The 21,828-nt window shown below is 54.9% G+C and overlaps 1 protein-coding gene and 1 non-coding gene across 2 annotated transcripts; one reads left to right on the top strand and one right to left on the bottom strand.

Moving 5' to 3' along the window:
- Positions 1-1,802: 1,802 nt before the first annotated feature.
- LOC119949556 (lateral signaling target protein 2 homolog) lies at positions 1,803-17,461 on the top strand. Its single transcript, XM_038771421.1, has 13 exons — positions 1,803-1,876; positions 8,097-8,237; positions 8,478-8,615; positions 8,789-9,003; positions 10,404-10,493; positions 10,625-10,714; positions 10,936-11,037; positions 12,078-12,566; positions 13,201-13,301; positions 14,425-14,517; positions 14,825-14,908; positions 15,256-15,359; positions 16,570-17,461. Exons 1-13 carry the CDS (start codon positions 1,835-1,837, stop codon positions 16,684-16,686), a joined length of 1,806 nt encoding a protein of 601 aa, XP_038627349.1. The 5' UTR covers positions 1,803-1,834; the 3' UTR covers positions 16,687-17,461.
- TRNAG-GCC lies at positions 11,686-11,756 on the bottom strand. Its single transcript has one exon. It is a non-coding gene; the product is annotated as a tRNA-Gly (tRNA).
- Positions 17,462-21,828: the final 4,367 nt, after the last annotated feature.

Here is a 21,828-nt window from a genome sequence, read left to right as displayed (position 1 = left end):
ATTAAAATGCCATTGGTGGTTTCCAAGTGGTAAACGCTTACTATGTGCCAGGCACTGTACTAAGCTCTGAGGTAGACACCAGCTATTCAGGTTGGACACAACCCAGAATCTACATGGGGCTTTCAGTCGCAATCCCCATTTTACAGATGAAGTAACTGAGGCACAGAGAAGTGAAGTGATTTGCCCAAGGTCCACCCAACAGACAAAGGGCAGAGCTGGGATTGGAACCCAGGTCCTCTTACTCCCAGGCCTGTATTCTTTCTACTACTGATAATTGTGGTATTTGTTAAGCGCTCACTATGTGCCTGACATTGTACTATTCTTTCTACTACTAATAATTGTGGTATTTGTTAAGCGCTCACTATGTGCCTGACATTGTACTAAGCACTGGGGTTGTTTCAAGATAATCAAGTCGGACAGTCCCTATCTCACAAGGGACTCACAGTCTTATTCCCCATTTTACAGAGGAGGGAACTGAGGCCTAGAGAAGTGACTTGCCCAAGGTCACCACAACAAGTGGCAGAGGCAGAATTAGAACTGGGGTCCTTCTGACACCCAGGCCCGTGCTCTATCCATTAGGCCTCGCTGCTTTGCTAGAGTAGGTGGGCACGATCCCTCCCCTTAAAGAGCTTCCAATCTAGAGGGGCAGAGGGTCTTTGCCCATGCCCGGAAGGGGTCATTCATTCATTCATTCAGTTGTATTTATTGAGCACTTACTGTGTGCAGAGCACCGTATTAAGGGCTTGGAAAGTACCATTCATTCATTCATTCATTCATTCAACCGTATTTATTGAGCACTTACTGCATGCAGAGCACTGTACTAAGCACTTGGAAAGTACAATTTGGCAACAGTTAGAGATGGTCCCTACCCAACAATGGGCTCACAGTCTAGGCGGGGGAAGACAGACAACAAAACCAAACAAGTAGACAGGTGTCACTACCAGCGTCGCTTAGTGGAAAGAGCCCAGGCTTGGGAGTACGAGGTCTTGGGTTCTAATCCCGGCTCTGCCGCTTGTCAGCTGTGTGACCTTGGGCAAGTCACTTCACTTCTCTGGGCCTCAGTTACCTCATCTGGAAAATGGGGATTAAGATTATGAGCCCCACTTGGGACAACCTGATAAACTTGTATCTCCCCCAGTGCTTAGAACAGTGCTTGGCAGATAGTAAGCGCTTAACAAATACCATCATCAAAATAGATCAATGGATTTATGGTGAGAACGAGGCCCAGTGAGGAGGCTGAGTTTCTGCCGAGGGCGGAAGCAGAGAAGCAGTGTGACTCAGTGGAAAGAGCGTGGGCTTTGGAGTCAGAGGTCATGGGTTCAAATTCCGGCTCTGCCAATTGTCAGCTGTGTGACTTTGGGCAAGTCACTTCACTTCTCTGGGCCTCAGTGTTGCCGACTTGTACTTCCCAAGCGCTTGGTACAGTGCTCTGCACTCAGTAAGCACTCAAGAAATACGAATAAATGACTGGGGATTGAGACTGTGAGCCCCCCGTGGGACAAACTGATCGCCTTGTAACCTCCCCAGCGCTTAGAACCGTGCTTTGCCCATAGTAAGCGCTTAATAAATGCCATTTAAAAAAAGCAGCAGCCCCCCAAGTCCATTGTACTTTCTATGCGTTTAGTCCAGTGCTCTGCAGGCAGTAAGCGCTCAATCAAAATGAATGAATGAATGAGGGGGCGGGGCCCCGTCCACCCAGGTGTGTATGTGCATCACCGGGGGCGGGGTCCGGGGCTCAGGTGTGGCCGCGGCGGCGGCACAGGTGGGAGTGAGAGGAGCCCACGGCCGCCTGGCTGGACGGAAGGAGCCCCTGGGTCCCCACCTCGCCCCGAACATGCTGCCCGCCGCCGTGAGGAAATGGCTCAACCGCCCCAAGGTAAGTTCACCTTCTTTGGGGACCCAGGCGACCCGATCCCCTTTGCCCCTTCCCAGCTGGAGCTGCCTCAGACTCCCCCCACCAACCCTCCTGGGGGCAGGGGGCTCCTCTCCACACTTTCTGGGTCGGATCGATCGGAAGTTAGCCCTGGGGAAGGAGTCTCCCCCTTCTTCCTCCTTTTTTTGTTTTTAATATGGTATTGGTTAAGCGCTTACTAGGTGCTGGGCACTGTACTAAGCGCCGGGGTAGATGGACACAGTCCTGGTCCCACGTAGGGTTCACAGTCTTACAGATGAAGGAGCCGAGCCACGGAGAGTAATAATAATAATAATGTCATTTATTAAGCGCCTACCATGTGCAAAACACTGTTCTAAGCGCTGGGGAGATTACAAAGTGATCCGGTTGTCCCAGTCTTAATCCCCATTTTACAGATGAGGGAACCGAGGCCCAGAGAAGTGAAGTGACTTGCCCGAGGTCACCCACCAGACAAGTGGCAGAGCTGGGATTAGAACCCGGGTCCCTTTGCTCCCCGGGGACTGTGCTCTACCCACTAGGCGATTCTTTTTCCTTTGTGGAGGTGTTCCTGGCCCTTGGCTCTTGCGGGGAGGGAGGACTGAGAGGGAGCCCTGGGCAGATTTAGGGCATGTCGGGAGGCTCCCTATCCCCCCCCCCCCCGCCCCCCATAACCCCGATCCCGTCCATGCCCTAAGGCTTCCCTGTAGGGAGTCTGCCCACTTTCCCTCCTCTCAGCTTCCTTGTTGCCTGAGGTTTGGGGGGCACCGGGAGGGGCTGCCTGGCCGGGGCTCCCCTCCCTGGGCCCAGGGGGTGCTGCCAAAACAACAGCTGCCGGAGAGACCCGGGCCCCATGGAATAGCGATGGCTGCTTGAGACCCACCCAGAGACCCCTCCCCAGAAGGGCATTCTGCAACGAAACCCCCCTGGAAGCGCCAAAGGAAGTTGCAAAACTGGGAATTCTGGGAGAAGTGGGTCCCCTTTAGGCGTGAACTCTCGGGGGGCCAGTGGCGGCTGAGGCCGGGAGTGAGGGTGGATGACTACGACTGACTCTGGGGTGACTCACCCCTTCGGTGCTTGCAGGTCGTAGCCCAGGTGCTGAGCCAAACCCGGCTCTGCCCCTGCCCTCCCCAAGGGAGGAGAGGTGGAGGCGAGTGGCTGAATGGTTTGTCTGTGGGCTGCCCCCTCCTCGCCCCCCACCCCCAATTCCTAGCCCTCGGAAGGCGTTGATGGTGGCAGCTTCACTCTGTCACTTGCCTCCCATGCCCTCTGACCCCGTTGTGGAGACATTGTGGGGGTCTGGGCTGCCTCTGTGGGACCAGATACCAGCTGTGACCTTGTTGGGGGAGCCTAGGCCTAGCAGGGTCTTGTCTCCCCTGCCCTCTGACCCCGTTCTGGAGGCATTGTGGGGGTCTGGGCTGCCACTGTGGGACAAAATACCAGCTGTGACCTTGCTGGGGGAGCCTTGGCCTAGCAGGGTCTTGTCTCCCCTGCCCTCTGACCCCGTTCTGGAGGCATTGTGGGGGTCTGGGCTGCCACTGTGGGACAAAATACCAGCTGTGACCTTGCTGGGGGAGCCTAGGCCTAGCAGGGTCTTGTCTCCCTTGCCCTCTGACCCCGTTCTGGAGGCATTGTGGGGGTCTGGGCTGCCACTGTGGGACAAGATACCAGCTGTGACCTTGCTGGGGGAGCCTAGGCCTAGCAGGGTGTGAGCTGGCCTTATGGGCAGCTGGGACAAGTAGTCCTGGTAGGCCCATGGAATTCATTCATTCAGTCCTATTTATCGAATGCTTACTGTGTGCAGGTCACTGTACTAAGCACCTGGGAGAGGACAATACAACAATAAACAGACACATTCCGTGCCCACAGCTAGCTTACAGTCTGCAGGGGCGGGGAGACAAACATTGGGCCTGTGTGACCCTTTGGCCATATGCAGGGGAAGTGCTAATTCTGTTGTAGTGTCCTCTCCCAAGCGCTTAGTACAGTGCCCTGCACACAGTAAGAGCTCAATAAATACGACTGAGCTGCAGATGGGTGGCCAGCGTGTCTCTAACCACCCCAGAGAGGCCTGAAATAGTGAGGAGGCTTCTTGGGGGGGCGGGGAGTGCAGCCTGGAAATAGCTCTTCTGCAGTATGTCCTGGGCACTGTCAGCGTGGAGCAAGGAAGAGAGGTGTGCGATTGAGGTGGTCCTGGGCTCTGAATGGCGTTAATCTGGGCCAAGTTCCCTGCCCTGGTCTGGGGTGGTAGGTCGAAGGTGACGAGGTGGAGCTGAGACAGTGGCGCCCTCGCTACCCTGGCACCGGGGAGGGTCTCGGTTTTTCCAGTCCCTTCGGGCTACCCTGCCCACAGTGGTGACCTCCCTCCGGTAGGGTGGGAACCCTGGGAGGGACTGCCACCCAATCTCTTATTTTGTGCTCCCAGCGCTGGGTACGTTGCTCCGTGCCAAATGAGCCTCGATGAAATCCCATCCCCGCTGCCCCCCGCAGCCCTTGCGCTCCCAGCCAGGCCTTGGCTCTGTCTGTCTTCTATCCCCATGTCCCCACCTACCTCACCTCGCTACTCTCCTACTACAACCCAGTCCGCACACTCTGCTCCTCTAACGCCAGCCTTCTCACTGTACCTTCATCTCGTCTATCTCGCCACTGATCTCTCGCCCACGTCCTGCCTCTGGCCTGGAACGCCCTCCTTCCCTCCTCAAATCTGACAGACAAATGACTCTGCCCCCCTTCAAAGCCTTATTGAAGGCCCCTCTCCTCCAAGAGGCCTTCCCCCTTTTTTTCCTTTTCTTCATCTCCAGTGTAGCCCTGACATGTTCCCTTTAGTCACACCCTCCCTCAGCCCTTTGTCCATATCTGGTATTTATATTAATGTCCGTCTCCCCCTCTAGACTGTGAGCTCATTGTGGGCAAGGAATGTTTCTGTTAAATATCGTACTCTTCCAAGTGCTTAGTCCAGTGCTCTGTGCACATTCAGCACTCAAATATGATTCACTGACCCAGATTTGTGACCTTTGAGCATTTGATATCCACCCAACCCCTTCAGCACTTGCATACGTACCTTTAAACTATATATTACAAATTATAGTAATGTCTGTCTCCTCCTCTAGAGTGGAAGCTCGCTGTGGGCTCGTTATGTTGTTGTGTACTCTCCCAAGTGCTTAATACAGTGCTCTGCACAAAGTGAGTGTTACATTGATTGATTGGTTACTGCTTATGTTCACCACGTGTGGACTCTCAGGGCTGGGTTTGGATACTCCAAGCACTCCTTGTGGCTTTTAGCATCTCTGCTGAGACCCCTGATTACAGGGCAGCATGGGAAGAGGTCCCTCTCCCCTTCCCCTCGCCACCTGAGGTTTCTGCTGCCCGCCCTCCCTCCCCCACCCACCCACCCACATACTGGACACAAACACCTGCAGAGAGAAACTGCCCCGTGGGAGCGCTTGTCTAAGTTCTCTTCAGAGGTGAAGCAGGGAGGATTGGATTCCATTTATTATTATTAATAATAAATAATAATAATGATCATTTATTGAGCACTTACTGTGTGCAAAGTACTGTACTGGGCGCTCGGGAGAGTACAATATAACATGAGACACATTCGCTGCCCATCTGATCTCCCAGCTGGGGCATCTGCAGGCCTTTGCTTCCACCCCCTGCTGTCAGCTGTGTGACTTTGGGCAAGCCACTTAACTTCTCTGTACCTCAGTTACCTCATCTGTACAATGGGGATAAAGACTGTGAGCCCCCCCATAGGACAACCTGATCACTTGTAACCTCCCCAGCGCTTAGAACAGTGCTTGACACATAGTGAGCGCTTACTAAATGCCGTCATTATTATTATTATTCCCTTCCCTTGCCCTAAAGCTCCAGGCCTGTTGGAGTTTCCCAGCCTGAATCAATCAAGCGGTGGTATTTATTGGGGGCTTACTCTGCACAGAGTGCTGTAGTAAGCGCTTGGGAAAGTAAAGCTGAATAGAGTTGGAAGATAGATATGTTCCCTGCCCATTAGAACAGTACTGTCTCCCTTCCCCACCCCACCCCACCCCGACCACAATTCCTCCTCCTCTTCACCCTTGGCTTCTCTATCCAGAGCTGCTTTCCCACCCCTATTCCCCGGGGGGAAAAGTCCTCCTTCATCCCTCCAAGGAGTCTTAAGCTCCTTGAAGGCCAGAATCAGGTCTACTAACTCTACCGTACTCTCCTAAGCGCTTAGTACAGCACCCTGCCCACAGGAAACACTCAATAAATAGCACTGAAGGAGGCAAGCAGAACGAGCATGGGCCTGGGATTCAAAGGACCTGGGTTCTAGTTCCAGCTCTACCCCTTACAGGCTGTGTGACCTGCTGGCTTGTCCTCCCCAGGGCCGGCTGGCCCTCCCTGGTGCCGACTGGTCCTCCATGCTGCCGCCTCCTTTGCCCAGGGGGATGCGGGGCTGGATGGGTGTAGCTGGTCAGGAACCGAAGCCTGAGGAGGAAGGGGCAGCCTAGCCCCTGGATGAGCCCTTTCGCTCTCCAGCTCTGCATGAGCCACTGGTGGGAAGGGAATGCGTGGCAGCAGCGGAGTCTGCCTTTAAAAATAATAATCGTTGGCATTTGTTAAGCTCCGGGCCAGAAAAATGATTACTAGAACCCCGTCCCATGTGAGGCTCACAGTCCAAGGGGGAGGGAGAACAGGTATGGGAACCCCAGTTTTATAGATGAGGAAATTGAGGCTCGGAGAAATGAAGTGACTTGCCTAAGTTCATCCAGCAGGCAAGTGGCAGAGCCAAAATTAGAACCCAGGTCCCCTGATTCTCCAGTCCATGTGCTTTCCACCAAGTGTCACTGCTGCTGCCTTTTCCTCTGTGAGTGTTAGGGCAGTAGGGGGTGAGGGGGTGGCAGGCTTGTCGGGGGGAGGGCCGTCTGCAGAGAATTCTCCCGGGTCGCTAGAACCCAAACCTGAGCCTTTCAGCCATCATTGGAAGGTCCCAATCAGTGACAGTTATTGAACACTTACTGTGTGCTGAGCACTGGACTAAGCACTTGGAAAGTACAAATTGGCAATATATAGAGACGGTCCTTACCCAACAACGGGCTCACAGTCTAGAAGAGGGAGACAGATAACAAAACATGTAGATAGGTCCCAATCAGTGATAGTTATTGAATACTTACTGTGTACAGAGCACTGGACTAAGCACTTGGAAGTACAAATCGGCAATATATAGAGACGGTCCCTACCCAACAGCGGGCTCACACTCTAGAAGAGGGAGACAGATAACAAAACATGTAGACAGGCATCAAAATCGTCAGAACAAATAGAATTCTAGCTATATGCACATCATTCACAAAATAAATAATAGTAAATATGTACAAGTAAAATAAATAGCGTAATAAATCTGTATAAATATATACAAGTGCTGTGGGGAGGGGAAGGAGGTAGGGCGGGGGGATGGGGAGGAGGAGAGGAAAAAGGGGACTCAGTCTGGGAAGGCCTCCTGGAGGAGGTGAGCTCTCAGTAGGGCTTTGAAGGGAGGAAAAGACGCAAGTTAACTCAGATAACTGTGATAACTCGCCCGGTTTCAACTATCATCTCTTTGTCCTCGAATCCCAAATCTACCTTTCCAGCCCTGAGCTCTCTCCTTCTCCGCAATCTCGCATTTCCTCCTGCTTTCGGGACATCCCTATCAGTGGTATTTACTGAGCACCTGTGGCCAGGGATCATGTCTACCAACTCCATTATATTGTACTGTGTATTATCTTATTTACTGAGCTTGGGAGAGTATGATATAAATTACAATGCTCTGCATACAGTAAGCAAACCTGACACTGATCAGTTGATTGGAATTGAGAGGCTAGTCAGGGAAGGCTTCGAGGAAGAGATGTGATTTTTTTTTAGGGGGGTTGGAAGATGGAGACACCGGTGTCTTGTCGGATATGAAGGGGGAGGAAGTGCGAGAGATGAGGTCAGTCCATCAGTCACTCAGGCATACTTACTGAGCGCTTACTGCATGCAGAGCACTGTACTAAACCCTTGGGAGAGTACAATGTAACAATAAACGGACACATTTCCTGCCCGCAACGAGCTTACACAAGGTACGGTTGAGTAGGTTGCCGTTAGAGGAACGGAGTGTGTGGGCCGGGTTGTGATATTAAGCGCTTAACAAATACCAGTGGGAGAGGGGGTGGGGTGGCCGCCGTGCCGAATCCCAAACCGAACCCGCACCCCCCTGCAGAGGTCGGACCCCCGCCTCCTGGCTCAGTTCTTCTTCGCCGACGAGCGTGTGAACGAGGTGGTGACGGAGATCGTCTGCCTGGATGTGAGGGCCGAGCCCCAGCTCTACCTGGTGCTGCTCAGCCAGCTCCACTCCAGCCAGGTAGGCCCCCTCCCCACCAGGAAGCCTTCTGGGCTTCGTCGCAACCCTCTCAGCCCCTCCTCGGGCTGGGCCGGACACCCTACTAGGGAAGGGTCCGGGGTCCATTCGGGAAGTGGTCATGGCTGCCGGGCCTATGGGGGGAAAGTGTGAGAACTGAGGGGTGGCCGAGGGGGCGGTGTGACATTTTGGGGGGTGGGAGGGCTGGGCTGCTGAAGGAGCCCCTCACCCCAACCCCTGCAGGAGCATCTTCTAGCCATCCTGGAGCAGGTGATGCAAGAGTGCATTCCCCAGGAGCGGGCCAGCCGAGACTATCTGGTCAAGTTCCCCGAGGACCTGGTCGCCGAGAACCTGGGACCCCACGTGCTCTTTGCCGCCGAGGTGAGAGCCCCCTCCCGTCCCGGCCCCCGGGCACCCGCGGGCTCCCCCCGGCCCTGGGCTTAGCCCAGCGCTTGGCACGTAGCAAACGCCGAACAAACGCCACCCTGCCCGGGGCTCGGCCGTAGCGCATCCCTCCCCTCCCCTCCCGTCCTTCCGCCCATCCGCCCTGACAGTGCCTGGTGGCCGGCTCCTTCGTGGAGGTGGACGAGGCGGCGGGCGCGCTGTTGCGACCGCTGGCACGAGAGCTGCTGCTCAGCCTGGAGCGGGTGCGGGACGTGGTGCGGGACGCCATATGGGAGCAGCGTCTCATCCGCCCCGGCACCCTCCCTGACCCCCTGCGCCGGGCCCTGTTGCGCTTCGATGGACTCTTCGCTGACTTCCAGCTGAGGTAGGGGGGTGGCCTGCCCCTCCTGGGCCGGGGGGAGGGGGAGCTGCCATCTCTGACCGGGCTGGGGTACGAGACCCCGATGACGACGATGGTATCTGTTAAGCGCTTACTCTGTGTCAAGCCCTGGGGTAGATAATTATAATAATAATGATGGCATTTATTGAGCGCTTACTATATGCACTGTTCTAAGTGCTGGGGAAGTTACAAGGTGATGAGGTTGTCCCACGGGGGGCTCACATTCTTAATCCCCATTTTACAGATGAGGTCACTGAAGCACGGAGAAGTTAAGTGACTTGCTGGACGCAGTCCTTGTCTCACATGATGCTCACAGTCTTCATCGCTGTTTTACGGATGAGGGAACTGAGGCCCAGAGAAGTGAAGCGACTGCCCGAAGGCACAAAGCAGCCAAGTGGCAGAGCTGGGATCAGAACCCACGTCCTTTTGACTCCTAGGCCTGGGGTCTCAGTAGACTATGCTGCTTCCCTCTCTCTCCCTTAGCCTGGGAGTCCCATATGGGGCGGGGACTGTGTCTGCTCTGCTCTGCCTCATCTCTCCCCCCAGGGTTTAGCGCATAGTGAGCATTTAACAAGTGCCACAATACCTAGCCTCCCCAGTATTTAGACTGTGAGCCCTATGTGGGACGGGGGCTGTGTCCATTCTGATGAACTTGTGCATGAGAAGCAGTGGAAAGAGCCCGGGCTTGGGAGCCAGAGGTCATGGGTTCTAATCCCGGCTCCGCTGCTTGTCTGCTGTGTGACTTTGGGCAAATCATTTTACTTCTCTGGGCCTCAGTTCCCTCATCTGTAAAATGGGGATGAAGACGGTGAGCCCCACGTGGGACAACCTGATAACCTTGTATCCCCCAGCATTTAGAACAGTGCTTTGCACATAGTAAGCGCTTAACAAATACCATTATTATTATTATTATTATAGTAAGCGCTTAACAAAAGCCATAATTATTATTATAATACAGGAAGAAGTGTGGTCTAGTGGAAAGACCACGGGCCTGGGAATCAGAGGACATGGATTCTAATCCCGGCTCTGCCGCGGGTCTGCTGTGTGACCTTGGCCAGTTCACTTCACTTCTCAGTGACCTCATCTGTAAAATGGGGATTAAGACTGTGAGCCCCATGTGGGACAGGGACTATATCCAACCTGATTAACTTCTATCCACGCCAGCACTTAGTACAGTGCCCGGCACGTAGTAAGCGCTTAACAAATACCACAGTTTTTATTGTTATTATTAGTGCTCTGCATAGCTGTTGACCAATCCCAGCAACTGTTATTATGAGCAGAGCCCCAGGCGTTCAGGATTACCCGCAGCCGGTGGGAAGGGAGAGGGGTGGGGGCCCCTCCCAGCTTGGCTTCCGGCTCTCAGCATCCCCGCGTCCGTCCCCCAGCTACGTGTCCACGATGGCCGTGGTCAAGTCTCCCGAGGAGATCTACCAGCAGCAGGATATAGCCGTGCTCTTCTGCGAGGCCGTTGCCAGGTGACCCCCGGCCCTCAGAGGCGGGGCGGGGGAGGGCAGGGGCTTGTTTGAGGAGGGGCATCCAGTCCACCCTGGCATGAACTCACTCCGCCCAACCCCCCCCCCCCCCCCCCCCCCCCCCGCCTCACCAGAGCCCTGCAGCTGGGCTACCTGACCCAGGAGATGATTGACAGCTACGAGCCCCAGCTGATGTTGAGCATCCCACGTCTGGCCATCCTCAGGTGGGGAAGGAGCGGGAATGGGGCGGGGGGAGCTCAGGCCGGCCCTGAAGGCTCACAGGGGAAGCTTGAGACCCACCTCTTGTCCCCATCACATTGCCGCCCCTCACGCGGGGGCAGAGTTTGCCCTGGTAACTGACAGCTAAGGGCCTGCAGCCCATTGCCCGGTCACCCCTGGGCAGAAGTCCAGCCCCTCCATCCCTCCCTCCTTCTCACCCTCGCAGCGGTCTCCTGATCTACCCCGATGGTCCCCTGAGCCTGCGGCGTCCCCCGGAGGAGATGGCCTCTGTGTTCAGCCCCTTCTACCCCCTCCTGAAAAAGATCCAGTGAGTAGGCGGGACCCGGGTGGCCTGGCAGAGGAGCGGCTGGTGAGGGAGGGGTGACTGTCTCTGGGCTGAGGCTGGTTGGAAAGCCCCGGGGGAGGCTGTGTCCCATTCCCAGACCTGACCCTTCAGTCCCAAGCCTCAGGACGGGGACAGAGGGCAGCCTCTTGCCGGTACAATCGTGGTATTTAAGCGCTTACTTGGTGCCAGGCACTGTACTAAGCGCTGGGTTGGATACAAGTAAATCTGGCTGGACACAGTCCCTGTTCCCCCTGGGGCTCATGGTGTTAATCCCCATTTTACGGATGAGGTAACCGAGGCCCAGTGAAGTGACTTGCCCAAGGTCACCCAGCAGACAAGTGTAGCGTGGCTCAGTGGAAAGAGCACAGGCTGGGGAGCCAGAGGTCGTGGGTTCTAATCCCGGCTCCGCCGCTTGTCAGCTGGGTGACTTTTCGCAAGTCACTTCACTTCTCTGGGCCTCAGTTCTCTCATCTGTAAAATGGGGATGAAGACTGTGAGCCCCACGTGGGACAACCTGATTACCTTGTGTCTGCCCCAGCGCTTAGAACAGTGCTTGTCACATAATAATAATGGCATTTGTTAAGCACTTACTATGTGCACAGCACTGTTCTAAGCGCTGAAAACATCTGTTGCATTGGCCGGGAATCGAACCCGGGCCTCCCACGTGGCAGGTGAGAATTCTGCCACTGAACCACCAATGCTCACATAATAAGCGCTTAACAAATACCAACATTATTAAGTGGCAGAGCTGGGATTAGAAGCCAGGTCCCAACTCCCAGGCCTGTGCTCTATTCATTAGGCCACCCGACAGACTGACTCTGTCGGGTCCTGGGCCTCCATAGGCTGCACTGAGGGGAGCACTTACAGGGTGCAGAGCACTACACTAAGCACTTGGGGGAGTATAACAAGACACATTCCCTGCCCGCCACAAGATTACAATCTAGAGGACTAGTAAGGGGCGGTGAGATGGGGGAGGGAGGTTTCCCAGGACTCTTTCCAGCCCTCACTGCTCCTGCCTCCAGGGCCCTGCTGAGAGTCCTGTCAGAGGAGGAGCTTGTCCTGCTGGAGAGGAGCCTATGTGCTGCGGCGACGGAGGAAGCCCCCCAGCCTGGGCCCGGGGCCAGGACCAGCCCGGGACCTCCACCCACGGGCCGACCCAGCCCGGGACCTCCACCCACGGGCCGACCCAGCCGGGCCCACGGTTCCCTCCGCGGAGCTGGAGGGGGGCCCCCACCTGGGCCTGCCACATCCCCATTCGAAGGACCAGGGGGAGCCACGGAGGGGCCTGCCATCTCCCCCCGGAGCGATGGCAGACCCCTGGGGACGAGGACTAATGCTGAAGCCGCAGCCCTCCCACCCACAGATGCCCGACGGCCTGCGGCTGGCCGGGAGCCCTGCCCCAAGCGGCCTCCGGGCACCAGCCGCTCCGAGGACCGGGCCCGGGAGGTGTCTGGGGAGCCGGGCCGGGAGGCGGGGGGGTGCCGCCGGCCTGTAGCCTCCAGCTCTGGCAGGTGAGTGGGGCTGGGAGCCGGGTTGTGGGGCTCTGCCACCTGGGGACCCCAGCCTGGCCCCTCCCTGGCACTGTATAAGGTCCCGGGCCTGCCCTCCCTCCTGCCTCTATCCCTGCCTCGTGGGCAGCCCGGTCCTTGTCCCACCCCAAGGCTCCCTGATTGGCACCCCTGGACACCGGATCCTACCATATCATACCATAGAAAAGCAGCATGGCTCAGTGGAAAGATCCTGGGCTTGGGAGTCAGAGGTCATGGGTTCTAATCCCGACTCTACCACTTGTCATCTCTGTGACTTTGGGCAACTCACTTCTTTGTGCTTCAGTTACCCTCATCTGTAAAATGGGGATTAAGACTGTGAGACCCCTGTGGAACAACCTGATGACCTTGTATCTCCCCCAGTGCTTGGCACACAGTAAGCGCTTCATAAATACTATCATTATTATATCAGGCCAGTGTGCCCGCCTCGTGCCCTCCTGCCCCTGCTAGGCCTAGGGTGGATCTGGATCTCACTGAGGCAGACTGGGAGGGAGGGTGAGCCTAGCGTGGGCCTGGGCCCGTGTCAGTGCCCCCGGGGTAGGGGCCGTCAGGGTAGGGGTGACTATGCTGGCATTAACCCCTTCCTTCCCTCCCTCAGGCTGGGCGGCAGCCCCCTGAGCCCTGCGGAGAGAACAGCCCTGAGGGCCCGTTACACCAGCCCCCAAGACATGGTCCACACCCTCTTTGTCTGCATTTCAGGTAAGGGGGCCCAGGACACGTTTGGGGAAGGGTGGAGCCCTGCCTCGCCCCCAGAGATGCCACCCAGAGAAGCAGGGTGGCTCAGTGGAAACAGCATGGGCTTGGGAGTCGGAGGTCATGGGTTCAAATCCCAGCTCCACCTTTTGTCAGCTGTGTGAATTTGGTCAGGTTACTTCACTTCTCTGGGCCTCAGTTCCCTCATCTGGAAAACAGGGGTTAGAATTGTGAACCCCACATGGGACAACCTGATCACTTTGTATCCTCTGCAGCGTTTAGAACGGTGCCTTGCACATAGTAAGCGCTTTAACAAATACCAAAATTATTATAATTATTATCCTGGGTGGGGGCGAAGGGGACAGGGCCCGCCCCCCACCCCCGTGTCTGGGGAGGGCTGGGAGAAAGGTCCCTTTCCGGGTGGTGGCCAGCAGGGGGAGCCATTCATTCATTCGATCGTATTTATTGAGCGCTTACTGTGTGCAGAGCACTGTACTAGGCGCTTGGGAAGTACAAATCGGCAGCAGATAGAGTCGGTCCCTACCCAACAACGGGCTCACAGTCTAGGAGAGAAGCCTGGGGCTGCGGTCATCCCATCTCCGTCCACCAGGGGGAGCGAGTCATTCATTCATTCAATCAATCGCATTTATTGAACAATAAACTGTGTGCAGAGCACTGTACTAAGCGCTTGGGAAGTACAAATCGGCAACAGATAGAGACGGTCCCTACCCAACAACGGGCTTACAGGCTAGAAGAGAAGCCCCAGGAGAGAAGCCTGAGGCTGCCGTCATTCCATCTCCGTCCACCAGGGGGAGCGATAGTCATTCATTCATTCAATCAATCGCATTTATTGAGCGCTTACGGTGTGCAGAGCACTGTACTAAGCGCTTGGGAAGTACAAGTCGGTAACATATAGAGACGGTCCCTACCCAACATAGGGCTCACAGTCTAGAAGGGGGAGACAGACAATAAACTCCCCTCCCTGCCTGCCCCCCCCCCCCCCCCCCCCCCCCCCCCCCCCCCCGACCCCTAGCAGTCAGGGCTCGAGGGGGTCCTTCCCCCTGCCCCTGGCTTGGAGGCTTGGATACGGCCCTGCCCACGACCCTCCCCGGACCCTTCCCCCCCGCAGGGGTGGCCGACCAGCTCCAGACCAACTTTGCCAGTGACCTGCGGGCCATTTTACAGACGGTGTTCCTGGTGGTGGCGTCCAAGCCGGAAGCAGGTGAGGCTCTTCGTCCATCGGGGTCGGGGCGGGCCCCGTTCTGAGCGGGGAGGACCAGGTAACATGCTGGCCAGCGGGCACCCGCCTCTGGGAGGAGGAGACAGCACGGCCCCCGGCCGCCTGCTTGCCCTCTTCGGGAGGGGAAACTGAGGCTCAAAAAGGGAGGAAGCAGGCCCAAAATAGAGCCCAAACCCAGGCCTGCTGTGGTGGGCCCCCTTAGGCCCTCCTACTGGTAGTGGATCTGAGGCGTTAGGGAGGCACCGGCCCCTCCCCGGATTCAAGCTAACGCCCAGCCCTCTCTCCATAGAGGATGAACGAGGGAGCTCTGACCTGCCTGGGACGACCACCCCCACGGCCACCTGCGCCCTCTGTGCCGAGCGGGGGACAGGAGGTGAGGCCAGGATCCCCAGGGCTGCCCTGCCTCCGCGGGGAACCCCCACCTCCCACAACCCCGATGGCGGGGTGGGGGGAGAGGAGAGAGGGGGCACACCTGGCGAGACATCTGTTCTCTAGCATTGGCCACTGCAGCCCTGGGAAAGTCATCTTTGACCCCCATGCCCCCACCCCCTCGCCTTCCCCTTTCCCTTTACCAGCTGGCTCATCCTGTTGTCCTGGTGCCTTGCAACATCAGCAGCAGTTCCTGGAGCTGCAAGAGGTCATCCGGTCCAGCCCCCTGCCTCCAGGCAGGTGATTCACTGGGCTGTCCCCCCTCTCCCCACCACCTCCATTTCTCCGCAGAGCCCCCAGCCTGGGTCCCCGACAGCTCCTCCCCCTGCTGCCGTGCCTGCCATTCCCCCTTCACCTTCCTGCGTCGTCGGCATCACTGCCGCAGCTGTGGACAGGTACGAGGCTGGGGCTCGGGGAGGGCGGCAGGGAGGGCCGGGCATCGGGTGGGTGGGGGGTGCCCTGCTAGCCCAGCCTGGGTGGCACAGCTGCCTCATCCACCACCTTGGAGGGGGGCGCCTTCCCCCTGGGCCTCTGAGCCAATGTACCTCCCGACTATTGCAGTCTACCCTCCCAAGTACATCTAATACTTGTGGTATTTATGCGCTTACTACGTGCCAGGCACTGGACTAAGCGCTAGGGTAGATACAAGCAAATTCATTCATTGTCGTATTTATTGAGCGCTTACTGTGTGCAATGCACTCTACTAAGCACTTTGGAGATTGCAATATTAAAATAGACACATTCTCAGATGGATCACAGCCTCTGTCCCAAACGGACCTCATAGTCTTAATCCCTATTTTACAGATAAGGTAACTGAGGCACAGAGAAGTGAAATGACTTATCCAAGGTCACACATTGAGCCACCTGTTAAGCACTTACTGCGCCGCCAAGCACTGTCTTGAATGCTTTGGGTAGATACAAGATCATCAGGTCAGATTCAGTCCCTGTTCGAAATGGGGGCTCGCAGTCTAAGTAGGAGGGAGAACAGGTCTTGAATCCCCATTTTACAGATGAGGCACGGAGAAGTTGTGACTTGCCCAGGATCACCCAGCAAGCAAGTGGCGGAGCCGGGATTAGAACCCAGGTCCTCCGACTCTCAGGCCCAGGCTCTTTTCACTAGGCCACGTAAACACCTTGAGGGCAGGGATCATGTCCGCTAACTTTACTGGACTCTCCCAAGCTCTTAATTCAGTGCCCTGCACACAGTACATTTATAGTTCCTGGAGGACAGGGGTTGTATCTACTAACTCTGTCGTACTCCCCCAGGCGCTTAGTACAGTGCTCTGCATGCAGTGGGTCCTCAGTCAAGACTTGGTAATAATAACGATGGCATTTGGTAAGCGCTTACTATGTGTCAAGCACTGATCTAAGCGCTGGGGTTATCAGGTTGTCCCACATGAGGCCCACAGTCTTAATCTCTATTTTATAGATGAGGTAACTGAGGCCCAAAATCACACAGCAGACAAGTGGCTGAGCCGGGATTAGAACCCACATCCTCTGACTCCAAAGCCCGCGTTCTTACTAAGTCACGCTGCTTCTCTGGAGATGGGGGACGTCCCTGCCGGTGTCTCCCACTTCGAATCTCTCCACCTTCCTTCTTCCTAGATCTTCTGCTCCCGCTGCTCCTCGCACTCGGCTCCCCTGCCTCGGTTTGGTCACGTGAAGCCGGTGCGGGTCTGTTCCCACTGCTACGCCACGCACCTCACCCCCGGCTGTTCCTGATGGCCCCGCCGGCTGCGGGCAATGGAGGCTGCCCGGTTCTGCGCGTGAGCGCACCCTTCCACCCGGGTGGGTGGGGGTAAGAACTCGCTTTGCCCCCTGGTAGAGGGTCAGGGGCAGTTGAGGATGGTTGGGGGCAGACCCCTGCTCCACCCATGCCCTGCAAGCCCAGGGCTGCGGGTGGAAGCCTCCCTCCAAGCACTGCAGTCTCACAGTCTCAGGGTCCCCGACCGGCTGCCAGGGCTGAGGCTGGCAGAGCCCACGTGTGGAGGAAAGAGAATGCCAGCTGGCTAGAGCCGGGCACTGGCCTGCCCGAGCCCCCGCCTCACCCTCCCCTGGGCGTCCTTGCCCCCTCCTCTCCTACCTCACCCCCCCCCACCCAATCATGCACACATTTACCTCGTTGTCATCTCTGCCCAGAACCAGTTGGGCCCAGGTACCACCCCTAGCCCGGCTTTCTGAGGTGCAGGGAATCCTGGACTGAGGCTACAGTATTAACGGCTTCTTACCGAGGAAAATTCCCACCTCTCTCCCGTAGCCCCATGTGAAGGGGAAGAAGGGCCCACCACTTCTAACCCAAGCATTCCCTACACCCCTCTCCCGACCGGGCCCGATCCAGGGGCAGAGCTGGCATCTGCCCCTCTCCCCACGGGCCCAGAGCCTAAACACCCCCCAAGATTTTCCTTAAACCACGCCGCTTCCTGCCTCTTACAGTCCCAAACACTTGAAACCCCTGGTCTGGCAGCAGCAACGTTCACCTTCAGGCCCGCACCATCTGCCTCGGTTTTGATATGAGTTCTTGTTTCTCTTTGGTGCTGCATCTGCTGCAGATGTTTGTCTCATTAAAGTGGAATTGGTCTCCAGCCCCTGTGGCTGCCGCGGCTTGTGGGGGAAGGGGTGTCAGGAAGGCAGAACTTGGCCTGACCAGGTTGAGAGGGTTTTTTTTAATGGTATTTGTTTAGCGCTTACTGTCTGCTCTGCCAGGCACTTTCTAAGCCCTGGGGTAGTTCCTAATCACATTGGACACAAGCCATGCCCCCCGTGGATCTCTCGGTCTTAATCCCTGTTTTACAGAGGAGGGAACTGAGGCACAGAGAATTGAAGTGCCTGGCCCAAGGGCAGCCAGCAGACAAGGGGCAGAGTCAAGATTAGCACTCAGGTCCTTTTGACTCCCAGGCTCAAGCTCTATCCATTAGGCCACACTGCTTTCCTCCTAATCCCCCCACCCCACACACTCACTTTCATCTAAACCAAGGTTTTGTTTTTTTGGGATGGGGATTGGAGCGGGAGAGCAGGAGGACTTGATCCTGGTATCACAGTGCTCTGCACACAGTAAGCGCTCAATAAATATGATTGAATGAATGAATCTCTCTGCCCATGACAGCCTGGGCATGCCAAGGGAGCCTGCCAGGTCAGGTCAATTGTATTTACTGAGCACTTACACTGTGCAGAGCACTGTACTAAGTGCTTGGGAGAGCTCTTTCTGGGCAGGAATGTGTCGGTTATTCTATAACAAGTGCTTAGTACGGTGCTTAGCACACCACACTCAATAAATACGATTGAATGAATGCAATAACTAGACTGTGAACTTGTTGTGGGCAGGGATCGTTACAGTTTTGTTATATTGTTGTTTCCCAACCACTTAGTACAGTGCTTTGCACACAGTAAGCGCTCAATACGATCGATTGAATGAATGCAATAACTAGACTGTGGGCTCGTTGCAGGCCGGGATTGTCACTGTTTTTTGTTGTATGGTTTTTTCCCAAGGGCTTAGTACAGTGCTCTGCACACAGTAAGCGCTTAACAAATACAATTGAATGAATAAATATGGAGGAGCAGAGTGGTTTAGTGGAAGGAGCCTGGGCTTGGGAGTCAGAGGTCGTGGGTTCTAATCCTGGCTCCACCACTCGTCAGCTGTGTGACCTCGGGCAAGCCTTTAAACTTCTCTGTGCCTCAGTTCCCTCATCTGTAAAATGGGGATGAAGACTGAGCCCCACGTGGGCCAACTTGGTGACCTTGAGCGCTTACTGTGTAAGAACACTGTACTGAGCGCTTGGGCAGTACAAGTTGGCTAAATATAGAGACGGTCCCTACCCATCTTTACCTGCCCTACCTGTGAGAAGCAGCATGGCTCAGTGGAAAGAGCACGGGCTATGGAGTCAGAGGTCATGGGTTCTAATCCCAGCCCCGCCACTTGTCAGCTGTGTGACTTTGGCCAAGTCATTTAACTTCTCTGGGCCTCAGTTACCTCATCTGTAAAACGGGGATTAAGACTGTGAGCCCCCTGTGGGACAACCTGATCACCTTGTAACCTCCCCAGCGCTTTGAACAGTGCTTTGCCCATAGTAAGCGCTTAATAAATGCCATTACTATTATTATTAGAAGGGGGAGACAGACAACAAAACATACTAACAAAATTAAATAAATAGAATAAATATGTACAAGTAAAATAGAGTAATAAATACGTACAAACATATATACATCTACAACAGTGCTTGGCCCATAGTAAGCGCTTAACAAATGGCATCATTATTAATCATTATTATTAATAAAACGGTAGAGCAGAGACGACCCCTGGCCACGGTGAGCTTACAGTCCACGATGAAGAGAAGACAATTGCAGGTGGGCGCAGCTTTGGCCCGGGGTGGCAGACTGTGGGCCTACTGTTGGGTAGGGACCGTCTCTCTATGTTGCCAACTTGGACTTCCCAAGCGCTTAATACAGCGTTCTGCACACAGTAAGCGCTCAATAAATACGATTGAATGAATGAAGGAGGAGCGGCTGAGAAGAAGCCGGATCGCGCATGCGCGCTTCGGCGCCCCTGTGGCCTCGCCTCGCGCGCACGCGCGCTTCCGTGCCTTTGCGGCCCCGCCCCTGCCTTTCAAATTTGAAACCTGCAACTTTTCCCGCTCGATTTTGCGTCGAAGAGGCGGGGCTACGGGGCCCGAATCCGGCCAATGGGCGCGCGGTGGCCGGAGAACACACGTCCTGCGGTGACGTCAGCGCGCCGCCAGGGGAGCGCAGCCAATCGGAGCGGAGCCCTCGCCCGGCCCTGCCCTCCGGCCTCCCGAGCGGGCTGGAATAATACACAATAATCAATCAATCGTATCTATTGAGCGCTTACTGTGTGCAGAGCACTGTACTAAGCGCTTGGGAAGTCCAAGTTGGCAACATATAGAGACGGTCCCTGCCCAACAGTGGGCTCACAGGCTAGAAGGGGGAGACAGAGAACAAAACAAAATATATTAACAAAATAAAATAAATAGAATAGATATGTACAAGTAAAATAAATAGAGTAATAAATACGTACAAACATATATACATATATACAGGTGCAGTGGGGAAGGGAAGGAGGTAAGGCGGGGGGATGGAGAGGGGGAGGAGGGGGCTCAATAATCAGGAGGAGGCTTGTTAGTAATAATAGTGACGGCATTTGCTGAGCGCTTACTATGTCCAAAGCACTGTTCTGAGCGCTGGCTTATTAGTAATAATAGTGATGGCATTTGCTAAGTGCTTACTATGTCCAAAGCACTGTTCTGAGTGCTGGGTTGTTAGTAATAATAGTGATGGCATCTGCTGAGCACTTACTATGTCCAAAGCACTGTTCTAAGCACTGGCTTGTTAGTAATAATAGTGATGGTATTTGCTGAGCGCTTACTATGTCCCAAGCACTGTTCTAAGCGTTGGCTTGTTAGTAATAATAGTGATGGCATTTGCTGAGCACGTACTATGTCCCAAGCACTGGTCAAAGCGCTGGCTTGTTAGTAATAATAGTGATGGCATTTGCTGAGCGCGTACTATGTCCCAAGCACTGGTCAAAGCGCTGGCTTGTTAGTAATAATAGTGATGGCGCTGAGCACTTACTATGTCCCAAGCACTGTTCTAAGCGCTGGCTTGTTAGTAATAATAGTGATGGCATTTGCTGAGCACTAACTATGTCCAAAGCACTGTTCTAAGCTCTGGGGCAGATACAGGGTAATCAGTTTGTCCCACATGGGACTCCCTGGCCCGTGCCCTATCCCCATGCAGCAGACAAATGGCAGCAAACCTTCTGACTCCCAGGTCCGTACCCTATCCCCATGCAGCAGACAAATGGCAGCAAACCTTGTGACTCCCAGGCCCGTGCCCTATCATTCATTCATTCATTCAGTCGTATTTATTGAGCACTTACTGCGTGCAGAGCACTGTACTAAGCGCTTGGGAAGTACAGGTTGGCAACACATAGAGACGGTCCCTACCCAACAGTGGGCTCACTGTCTAGAAATATTCTGATCAGACCTAACATAATAGCCTCTGAATTTTCAAAGTAAATGAAAATCAAGTTCTGCCAAGTTTGTTGGATCAAAATGCGCTTTAGAGTATTGCACTTATTACACTATCACTGTTTGAATGTTTGTTCCACCTACTCAGCCCCCGTTTTCAGGATGAGGCCCAGAGAAGTGAAGTGTCTTGCCCGAAGCCACACAGCAGACAGGCGGAGGACTTGGGGTTAGAAGCCAAGAGAAGCAGCATTACCTAGAAAGAGCATGGGTGTGGGAGTCAAGCACTTAGTACAGTACAGCAGACAAATGGCAGCAAATGTTGTGACTCCCAGGCCCGTGCCCTATCCCCATGCAGCAGACAAATGGCAGCAAATCAATCAATCAATCAATCGTATTTATTGAGCGCTTACTATGTGCAGAGCACTGTACTAAGCGCTTGGGAAGTACAAATTGGCATCACATAGAGACAGTCCCTACCCAACAGTGGGCTCACAGTCTAAAAGGGGGAGACAGAGAACTGAACCAAACATACCAACAAAATAAAATAAGTAGGATAGAAATGTACAAGTAAAAAATAAATAAATAAATAAATAAATAAATAAATAGAGTAATAAATATGTACAACCATATATACATATATACAGGTGCTGTGGGGAAGGGAAGGAGGTAAGACGGGGGCATGGAGAGGGGGACGAGGGGGAGAGGAAAGAAGGGGCTCAGTCTGGGAAGGCCTCCTGGAGGAGGTGAGCTCTCAGCAGGGCCTTGAAGGGAGGAAGAGAGCTAGCTTGGCGGATGGGCAGAGGGAGGGCATTCCAGGCCCGGGGGATGACGTGGGCCGGGGGTCGATGGCGGGACAGGCGAGAGCGAGGTACAGTGAGGAGAT

This window comes from Tachyglossus aculeatus, chromosome X2, assembly GCF_015852505.1.
Source record: "Tachyglossus aculeatus isolate mTacAcu1 chromosome X2, mTacAcu1.pri, whole genome shotgun sequence".
NCBI classification, from domain to species: Eukaryota; Metazoa; Chordata; class Mammalia; order Monotremata; family Tachyglossidae; genus Tachyglossus; species Tachyglossus aculeatus.
Note: the sequence above shows the minus strand (reverse complement) of the source record. Positions and strands in the feature narration are given on the sequence as shown.